General features: G+C 31.0%; 2 protein-coding genes across 2 annotated transcripts; one reads left to right on the top strand and one right to left on the bottom strand.

Annotated features, from left to right (window-relative positions):
• Positions 1-820: 820 nt before the first annotated feature.
• On the bottom strand, positions 821-6,034 carry LOC122537204 (major royal jelly protein 1-like). The gene is made up of 4 exons (XM_043670222.1): positions 5,943-6,034; positions 4,043-4,566; positions 2,268-2,685; positions 821-1,248 (listed from the first exon to the last, which is right to left on the bottom strand). Exons 2-4 carry the CDS (start codon positions 4,529-4,531, stop codon positions 1,022-1,024), a joined length of 1,134 nt encoding a protein of 377 aa, XP_043526157.1. The 5' UTR covers positions 4,532-4,566; positions 5,943-6,034; the 3' UTR covers positions 821-1,021.
• A 486-nt stretch (positions 6,035-6,520) lies between these two features.
• Positions 6,521-9,476, top strand: LOC122537205 (protein yellow). The gene is made up of 3 exons (XM_043670223.1): positions 6,521-6,753; positions 8,193-8,448; positions 8,851-9,476. Exons 1-3 carry the CDS (start codon positions 6,521-6,523, stop codon positions 9,472-9,474), a joined length of 1,113 nt encoding a protein of 370 aa, XP_043526158.1. The 3' UTR covers positions 9,475-9,476.
• The last annotated feature ends 1,872 nt before the right edge of the window (positions 9,477-11,348 follow it).

Genomic DNA, 11,348 nt, shown 5'->3' on the forward strand with positions numbered 1-11,348 from the left:
AATTTCTCGTGGATGTTCGCTCGACCTTGTCGAAATTAATTTCGTCATGTACTCGCGTGTAGAGGAATTATTAACGAGACTGTGGCACAAAACGATGGGAAGGACAATAGGTTATTTAATAAATATTACATTCAGAAATATTTATTCATTTACGTATGAGTAATTGTTGGTTCTTTTTTTTTTTTACAATGACGTTCGCTTCGTTTTGATTGGCCATTTATAGGAAATGGCCCTCGAAGCTTCTCATTTGACACTGGTCGATATTTGTCCAGCTTCGATGCTCCTCGAAGCAGAGTTGGGCATTAATCGATAAAAATTTTATCAGTTTAATTAATAATTGTCGAAAAATGGCCGATTTTTTGATAAATGAAATTTAATCGATTAACAGTGTTATCAATTATCAATTATTACCTCGAATTTAATTATAATTTCGTTTAAATTGGAGATATGTTTTGACATTCTAATCAAGCGTCAACTTTTAGGAGAGCCACATGTCAGCTACTCTTTTGTTAACTAAACAAATAAGAGATTTTATTTCGTTGCATCGAGAATTAATATTACTCTACTGTTCACGGACTTACGAAGACTTACTCTGCACATCATTGAAAAAATAGGGAACGTCGTTAATTTTACAACAAAAAAAATTTCAATAGTTAATCGTTGATAAGACATCGAACTGACAATCAAAATTGAAATTTATTGTACGAACAATTAACGACTAAACTAAGAATTTAATCGTTGCTTATGATTAACAAACTGTAGTTGAAATGCAACAGTTGCAACTAATGAAATGTAATAATTACGATTAAAAGTTGTTAAAAGAATTTCATCGTTAATCGTTGAGATCGATCATTTGCCCAACTATGCCTCGAAGAGCAATTCATTTCTGTACGGAGGAGGCGTTTTATGACTAGATTAACCTTTCGAGCAATATTCTATAACTGTCAAAAGGCTAACGAAATTAAGTTACAATCGTGTGAGAACCGTGTACTATGAAACGCATCGCTCTCGGTTCTTAATGTCACTCGCTGCAAGAATTCACCAACGGATGAATGGCCATTGATGGTCCGGAACAGCTGACAGAGTTCTCGATGTAATCTTGGAAGTTACTTTCGATTACCCACATTAGATCTTTGTAACCAGGAACGACCGCGGTCGGTAGACGACATTCTCCAGCCTTCTCGACCAAAAGGAAGTTGTCCTGAACGAAAGGTGTGTCTGTGTTCCACATGTAGATGTTGGATTCGCCTGAAAATATCGGAGAAACAGCCAGAAATCAATTTGTGAAATTGAAGTCTCTCAAATTAGCGTTATTTAAATATTTAAAATATTATAAATAACGCTGTTGAAATATTATAAATATTAAAATATTTAAAATTAAAAGTTAAATATTTAGTATTATGAATATTTAAAATTAAAAGTTAAATATTTAATATTATAAATATTTAAAATTAAAAGTTAAATATTATGTTTATTTATATATTTAAAATTAAAAGTGTAATATTATAAATATTTAAAATTAAAAGTGTAATATTATAAATATTTAAAATTAAAAGTTAAATATTTAATATTATAAATATTTAAAATTAAAAGTTAAATATTTAATATTATAAATATTTAAAATTAAAAGTTAAATATTTAATATTATAAATATTTAAAATTAAAAGTTAAATATTTAATATTATAAATATTTAAAATTAAAAGTTAAATATTTAATATTATAAATATTTAAAATTAAAAGTTAAATATTTAATATTATAAATATTTAAAATTAAAAGTTAAAGTATTATGAATATTTAAAATTAAAAATTGAATATTTAGTATTATAAATATTTAAAATTAAAAATTGAATATTTAGTATTATAAATATTTAAAATTAAAAATTGAATATTTAGTATTATAAATATTTAAAATTAAAAATTGAATATTTAGTATTATAAATATTTAAAATTAAAAATTGAATATTTAGTATTATAAATATTTAAAATTAAAAATTAAATATTTAGCATTATGAATATTTAAAATTAAAAATCAAATATTTACCATTATAAATATTTAAAATTAGAAATTAAATATTTAATGTTACAAATATTTAAAACTAAAAATTAAACATTTAATATTTCAAATATTTTAAATAACGCTACATCCGTTCGTTCGAACACGCAAAGGAAAATGATGAAACTTTCGTTTCAAAATGACGTAGAGAACGTTTCAACTATGGAGAGCATAGAATCACAGTGTCTGATTATTTATCTCAATTTCTTTACCCTTAAGCCTGAAGAAGATGGCGGAGCCATTGTCAGTGCCCAAGACTACGATCTTATTCCTTTTTCTACCAATGTCCACTATAGAACCATGCGCGTTGCCTGCTCTCAGATTCACTGCCTTGATCGCGAACATTCGATTGGAACCTAGATACGTGAAATAGAGGACCGTAGACCCGCAGCTTTTCCTTCTAACGAGCGCTAGATACAGAGCATCAGGTTTATCCGTGCTGGACGCCACGGCCGACGGTAGAATCACGCGATATCCCTCGTCGGTCGTGACATTGTAAACGATAATGGCGCCGGTACCAGCGTCAGAAATGTACACATAAACTTGACCATCCTCCGCGTAGTCGACGGCCATATATTGCAACCGCGATGTGATATCTACCATGGAGCTTAAGTCGATCACTTTCACAACCTGGAACAAATAATATCCGATGTAAATTTAACAAATTTAATAAATTTGCATTTGTCGAGTAAGATGATCTTCAATGGAACTTCAAAGGATTAACGTTTAGAGGCATTTTCTCCACAAATGTAAGTATTGGGCGTTTATTTCGAGAATATTTTCATGTATATAATTATATTATTATATATTATATATAATTTTATTATTATATTATTATATATAATTATATAATAATATAATAAGTCGAACACTTTCACAACCTGGAACAAATAATATCCGATGTGAATTTAACAAATTTAATAAATTTGCATTTGTTGAATAATTTTTTTCACAAATGCAAATATTGGGCTTTTATTTCGAGAATATTCCATGTACATAATTATATTATTATATATTATATATAATTTTATTGTATTATTATATATAATTATACAATATATTATTATACATAGAGTATATAATATAATAATAAATATTGTATATTATTATATTATTATGTGTATAATATATAATATAACAACAAATATTGTATATTATTATTATAATAGATATTATATATTAATATAATAATGAATAATTATATTTTATTATTACATACTATTATATATTATATATATTTTATTATATAATATATATATATGTATCTAATACATCTAGTTTTAGTATTTAATGCATCTATCCCATTTCAAAAAAACACATATCCAATTCCCGAGCCTCAAAGGAAGCTTTTCTGTTCCTTTAAAGGTTAATTGAATGGAATGAATCTAACATTTAGAGGCATTTTTTCACAAATGTAATATTGGGATTTTATTTCAAAAATATTCTACGTATATAATTATATTATTATATATTATATATTATATATAATTTTATTATTATATTATTATGTATATAATATATAATATAAATATTGTATATTAATATACATATATAACAAATATTGTATATTAATATATTATATATAATTATATATAATAATATAAATATATTTTATTATATATTATATATGTATATAATATATAATATAAACATTGTATATTAATATATTATATATAATTATATATAATAATATAAATATATTTTATTATTATCTATTATTATAAATTATATGTTATATATATCTGGTACATCTTGTTTCAATATCTAATGCATCTATCCCATTCAAAAAAACACATATCCAATATTCCCAAGCCTCGAAAGAAGCCTTTTCTGTTCCCTTAATGGTTAATTAAATGGAAGTTTTACTCGTAATTAACTACGTAATATCTCTGTCATTGACCACAATTTTCCAACCACGTCGTTGAACGACGATCATACGGCAAATTCTACTTTCACTTGGTCTCAACGATCAAAGCACGCCGCTCACCTTTCCGCTCTTGGCGTTGATTCCAACAACCTTCGGTGGACATCTGCGAACAGGCTGCTCCAGAGTGTTGACGATTCCCACATCGAGGACCCAAAGGATGTGCTGAATGTCCAATACTATGTCCACCGCGCTCTGCAACGCCTGGCAGTTCCCTTCTTCTTGAATGGCCCAACAGGGGAACGGAGCGATTTTTGGCTCGCAGCTGTGCGACTTCAACGAGAGGACACCCAATGTAAATGGCACGCCCGGTTTGTAACGCGGCAGTGCCAATATCGCTTGGCCGTCGAATATCTGCGCTCTGGTGGCGATCACGTTCCTCGAGATGTATCGGCCGCTAGTCTCGTATATGTTCTTCGTGCTTTGACACGGCCAGTCCAGGCTGAACCCCGAGAGGACCAATGGTTTCGGTAGCAGCGGCTTACCATTGCCGAACAGTAGGATCTCCGTCAGGATCGTCAGACAAATGGCGACGCACAGGAACCTCTTCATTCTGTCTTGTTTGTTGCGGAGAATGGTTCAAGGAACTGTGAAAAGGATGATCGAGTGAAATACAAAGATTATATGGGCCTGTATTATTTTGTTCATCTCTCGCGAAATGGAAATATCTCGAGTGAGAGATTGAAGTTTTATATATATATATATATATATAAAAATAGTTGTTTAGTATTAATAATTATTGTAGGTGATTTTTGTGGGTTTGTAAATGGAATTATGTCATTTTGAATGCAGCAATCGATTCATCTCGATGAGTCTATAAATAAAGTATTAAGAAACTATTAGTTTCAGAGATATTTTCTCTTTAATTATTAATTAAATTTAATTAATATTAATATTTAATATTTATTTCATTTATCAATAGGAGTATTTAATATTTAATACTTAATTAATACTTAATATTTAATATTTAATTAATATTAGTATTTAATATTTAATTAATATTAATATTTAATATTTAATTAATATTAATATTTAATATTTAATATTTAATATTCAATATTTAATATTTAATATTTAATTAATATTAATATTTAATACTTAATACTTAATATTTAATATTTAATATCTAATTAATATTAATACTTAATATTTAATATTTAATATCTAATTAATATTTAATATTTAATATTTAATATTTAATTAATATTAGTATTTAATATTTAATATTTAATTAATATTAATATTTAATATTTAATATTTAATATTTAATTAATATTAATATTTAATATTTAATATTTAATATTTAATTAATATTAATATTTAATAATTTTGTAAAGTCTTTCATAACTTTTACATAATTAAAGTGAAAATATCTCCAAAAAACACAAACAGTTTTCTGACATAAATAATTGATTTATCATTTTATAAAGAATGAATCTACCGTTGCGTTCAAAATTACACGACCCTCATACCTGAATGAGTCAACTTGATCTTGAAATTTCCTCCCTCTACAAAAATTAACGATTAACACCACACAATATGCCCTTTTATACCACACAACTTTTACAGGAACATTATTTTTACAATTTTAATCTCTCGAAAGATATTTCCATTTTGAAGGATAAACAGAACACATTTGATATTGTTATATATTCATCTGGAGGCTTTCAATATGATACCATATTCAATAAAAATTTTATCCCATTTTATTAACATGCAGTTTACTTTCTCAACTGACACACCGAAACAGTTTATACTCTCGTATTATTAATTTAATAAGAATCTTTTCGGTTTACGGATGTTTATGCACTTATGGGAATTCGAAAGATGCAAGAAGAAGCGTAGTCGCAACTTTTTAGATGAGAGACTTTTAATCAGGCCCCGTTGCGCTCGTATAAAAATATGTATCCATACAAACGTCCGTAGCCTAATTATCCCAGAGTCAAGTGAAGAAGAGACTTACGCGATTTTACGACGAACAACACGAACACTCGAATACGCGAACGTTATATCTGATTTTCAGCTTATATACAAACGAGCCCGTAGATTTCCGTACACCGAGCAATCGTGCACTTTTGTATGTTTGCAAAGCCGGGGCGTCCTTCCGGTTGTCGCAACGCTTCCAACACGGACGAAACGGCACGAACGAGCAACTACGAGGAAGTGTATTCTCAATGTTGTTTACCAAAACAACAAGGAAAGCTTCTCGCTTGTCAGATCAGAATTTCTTCCATTCGTTTAATTATTTTATGTATAATGAGTTGGTCGTACAAAGCTACGTGACAAACAGCTCGGGACACGATCGTAACATTGGCATTGCGATTTTGTCAACAATAGAAAGAATGTTGAAAAACATCCGATCTCTCGTGAACTGTTTCCGGGTTCCTCAAGCGCAAAGAGGTATATATAAAAAAAAAAAAAAAGAAGGAAATGCGAAATTTTTCTTCCTGCATTTCGTCACCTGGCGAAGACACCATCACCTCGTATATAACTGGCGTAATCTCTCGGATTTCTCAGTTGCGTCTCCGCGAGAGAAATACTATGCACGGCCAGGGACAATTTGTTTCACCATTCACCACGTTGGCCCTCGTGGCCATTCTCGCGTTAACGAACGCGACATTGCCAGAGACCGTGAAATGGACCGGCGGCAGCTTCGAATGGCCCTGCTCCACCACGAGAAATATGTTCAAAAGCAGCGGGAAATACATCTCGAAGAACGTGATCGCAACTAGGGTCGCTATGTTTGAGAACAAGGCCATTGTGGCCCTGCCCAGGTATGATGAGACAATTAATCGTAATGGAACTTTAAATGGAATAGTTCTTATTATTGTTGAAATTTTATTTCGTCAATAGGATGAATAATTTCAATGAACGGATTATTATTTTATCATTATTTTATTAATATTAAGATTATTGTTTTATTATTATTATTTTAAGATTGATTATTATTTTATTATTATTATTTTATTAAAAAGATATTTAAAGATTATTATTTTTATATTATTTTTGAAAGATTAATATCTAAACGATCTATTTTATTTAAATTTTACCAATCAAACCGATTTTCTGTTTCTAATGATTTAAAATTGATTTAAATTAAAAAAATTATTTCTATTTATTATATACTTAATTACTTCTTTATTATATATAATTATTTATAACGATTGATTTCACAATTATTAAATTTTGAATATTCATGAGATCAATATCATTGATGAGCAATTGCTTTAATAGAAAAATAAGGATCAAATATTTCATTAATGAAATATAAAATTTTTAATGATGGATAACAAATTGTTAATAAAATAAATATTGTTATTAAAGTTCAGATAATTTCAATTGTATAATTCGATTTTTTGATAAAGATAAATTAAAAAATTTATTTAATATTAAATCTAAGATAAAGATTAACGTTAATGAAACAATTATAATTATAAATAATATGATAAAATTGTGAAATGAAATGAAATGATCTGAATATAATGAATTTGAATCATGAAATATTATTGTGACATAAATATTATTCATGTCGAAATTTTTCATAAAAATATAAATTTTTTATTTAATGTTTAAATTCAAAGCATTATTCTGCCATATAAAAATTTATTTATTAATGATATTTTTTATTTTATTTATAATTAATGGAGCTTCATTACATATATGATTAAACGGAGGATAATTATTTAATCATTCTAATGATGATTGATAAAATTTAAATAAAACAGATCGTTTAGATATTAATCCTTCAAAAATAATATAAATTAAAAATAATAATTTAGTTTATTGAAATTATTGATCCTATTGATGAAATAAAATTTCAACAATAATAAGTATCTGGAGGATCTAAAGAAATTGAAAGAAATTAATTGATAAGATCACATCGAGATCTGCCTTTCTCTTAATTGAAACAGTCGTGTCTGACCAAAAGAGTTCAGTTTGACGAACAACTTTAGAAAAAAGACTTTCGGTGCTTATATGTATGTCTTATTATATTTATATCTACTTCAGTTTCAATACACATAAGATTTCTTTTTCATAACATACATATAGATATCAATCAGTTGTTTGAGCGAAAGTTCCCTTTTCATTTAACACGAATGAATGGAAAAATGAGTCGGATGTTACATGTTACAAATATTAAAATTAAATTAATTTTTTTATTAATTTTGTCAATTTCATTAATTTCATTAATTATCAATTTTTCAATATATAGGTACAAGGCTGGTATTCCAGCAACGTTGGCGCAGATCTCTCACAAAAGCGAAAACTGTGAAGCAACCCTTGTTCCATATCCTTGCTGGTCCCTCCAGGAGGAAGGAACCTGCACAGCACTGCAGAACGTTGTGGACATTTATCTGGATCCTCAGAACATCCTCTGGGTCCTCGACACTGGCGTTGTGAGCACCTTGGACGAACCTGTACGGAAATGTCCGCCAAAAGTGCTCGCTATCAACGTGGTCACGGGCAAAGTAAGCGCCATTTTGTCATTCTATTCCCTACGATACATTCATTTCGTGTTAGTTCGAATGAAAAGCTAGTACAGTCTGACAAGAGACGATCATGTCTCTCAATGTAGATTCTTCTTTCTTACGTTCCATATTATATCGATTAAAGATTCGTGATTATAATTTAATCAATTATAGTTTATAATGTAGCCATTACAATAATTCTCTATCTATAACAACTAACTTACGAACTTGTAACAATAATAATTCGGTGTATCACAAGATCGTAAGTAATCGTTATCCAACGTTTGCACACTTATTTACCATTTACTAATTTACACTAGTCACACACACACACATACACATATCTACACAATTGCTAGCATTTGCACATTTATTGGTATTCACACGAATCCTCCCTCGCAGCTGGTGAAAACCATAGACCTGACCGGGCTGACGACCTCGACGTCCCGACTCCAATACCTGGTGTCCGATTATAGCCGTGACGGACGAGTGTTCGTCTACGTGTCGGACGCTGCCTCCAGAGCGATCCTCGTCTACGACGTCACCCTCGGTCGAGGTCACCGCGTGGTTTTGCCTCAGGCGGTCGCTACGGGCGCAACACGAAGGGACGTTCTCTATCTAGCTCTCCTCCGACGCTCGGACGGCAGTACCTGCTTGATTTTCACCTACCTGAGCAGCAGCCGCATGTTCTCGATCAGGACCGAGCACCTGCGCAGCGGTTCCGCGAACGGGAAGATCCACGATCTCGGCGCCAAGCCGAAGAAAATGGTCCTGCTGGGCACGGACAATGGCAGCGCGCTCTTCTTCCGGTACGAGGGCGAGTCGGATGTTTACCGATGGGACGCGACCAATCCGTTCGTCTCACGGTGTTTCGACCAAGTGTACACCAGCGCCGATTGTTCACTGGTGACCCATGTCGTCGCCGATTACGCGAGAGCCAGGATGCGCGTGCTCGAGTCGAACTTCCCGGACTACATGCAGGGATCGGTCGGTTGCGGCGCCACGCAATCGTTGAGCGTCATGTGATCGAGAAAAACGTAGGCTGGATAGTAAATTGTTGGCTAGGATCTAATAAATTGAATTCGAGAACGAAACGCACGGTCGATCTTTCACTTGCTCTTGAGAGGAGAACGAATTTTGATTCGTGTCCACGTTCGCCCGAGTGTTTCTTGCAGTAGTGCACCGAACAGGCTGTAAATCGAGGTGCAAATCGTTTCGTGACGTTGGCCATGTTATCTCGCGGCTCGACTGGAACCAGCGCTGAGAAACTTCGTTACTGGAAAAAAAAAAAAAAAAAAAAACAGATGAAAAAAAGGGAAAAAGAAACGGAACCTTTCTCTCTTACAATCACTTGCTCTTGTTCCTCTGGTCGTGATTAGTTTGAATCGAATAATCGTGCGATAATTCACAGACGTCGTTGAAAAGATAAAATGGAACGCGTGTCGGAGCTGCGATTGTTACTATTTATTGCCAGCTAATAACAGCTCGGAAGTCGTAATTGCTTGTGGAATGTTTGAAAATCGTAAGGAGTCAAGCATCGACGAGCGGACTAAAAAATTATGCACTTATGCGTGGTTGTTATGCGATTGAAATCGGGAAACGACTCGTATTCTTGTTTATTAAACTGTTTTGATTCACGGAAAGTTAAAACTACAAAGTGACCAGTTTTCACTCGTTAAAAATTTCTGCGAATAGAGTCGTTAAATATGGAATTATAATGATTGTGAAATGGAACAATCGGGAAGAAATCGGTAAAATCCAACGAATTCCACATAAATCGGGAAATTTAAATGATCCACATTCTCGTTTATTAAACTGTTTTGATTCGCGGAAAGTTAAAACTCCAAAGTGACCAGTTTTCACTCGTTAAAAATTTCTACGAATAGAGTCGTTAAATATGGAATTATAATGATTGAGAAATGGAACAATCGGGAAGAAATCGCGGTGAACTCCAACGAATTCCACATAAATCAGGAAATTTAAATGATTCGTATTCTTGTTTATTAAACTGTTTTCAATCACTGAAAGTTAAAACTCCAGAGCGACCAGTTTTCACTCGTTAATAATTTCTATGAATAGAGACTCAACGACTGGAATTAATTTGTACTAATCGAGTGGTACCAATCCAGTTGAAAACAAATTGCGGTGAAATCTAATGATTCCTTTTTCACGTAAGCAATTAGTCGCTTCCAAATTTAGTATCTTCCGATCCGTTTCGCTGAAGTGATTCGTTGAGTGGTTGTTGAAAGCCGAAAACAAATAGGAAAAGCAATTAGAATCGTTGTGAAATACTTCTGTTTCTTCGAAATGAGGTAAAAACGTGATTGAGGTCGTCTGTGAGGTCGATTGAACATGTTCAGTAGCTGGTCCGTCAGCGTGCGTTTTACATTCAAACAGCGTAAACAAATTTTATATTTATTGCGAATGTTAAAAATTTTACATTTAAACGTAATTAAATGGTATTTTACATTTAAACAGCGTAAACAAATTTTAAATTTATTGCGAATGTCAAAAATTTTACATTTAAATATAATTAAATGGCATCTCACATTTAAACAGCGTAAACAAATTTTAAGTTTGTTGCGAATGTTAAAAATTTTACATTTAAACGTAATTAAATGGCATTTTACATTTAAAAAACGTAAACAAATTTTAAAAAGTTTATTGCGAATGTTAAAACTCTGTATTTTAAACTTTGATTTTAAACTTCTGTATTTTTTATCTTCTTGTTTAATTTTTTCCAAAACACAGCTGCTTGCTTACTAAGCGGGATACTGTGTTTTATAAGTAAATTGAAATCGTAACTGGTCGGCGACTTATTTCGTAACGAACCGATCGTAAATGTTTGTTTTTTTTTTTCTTGTTTCCATTTTTCATTTTTATAACGAAATTCCAACATT

Source organism: Frieseomelitta varia, unplaced genomic scaffold (genome assembly GCF_011392965.1).
Source record: "Frieseomelitta varia isolate USP_RPSP 00005682 unplaced genomic scaffold, Fvar_1.2 scaffold_891, whole genome shotgun sequence".
NCBI lineage: Eukaryota > Metazoa > Arthropoda > Insecta > Hymenoptera > Apidae > Frieseomelitta > Frieseomelitta varia.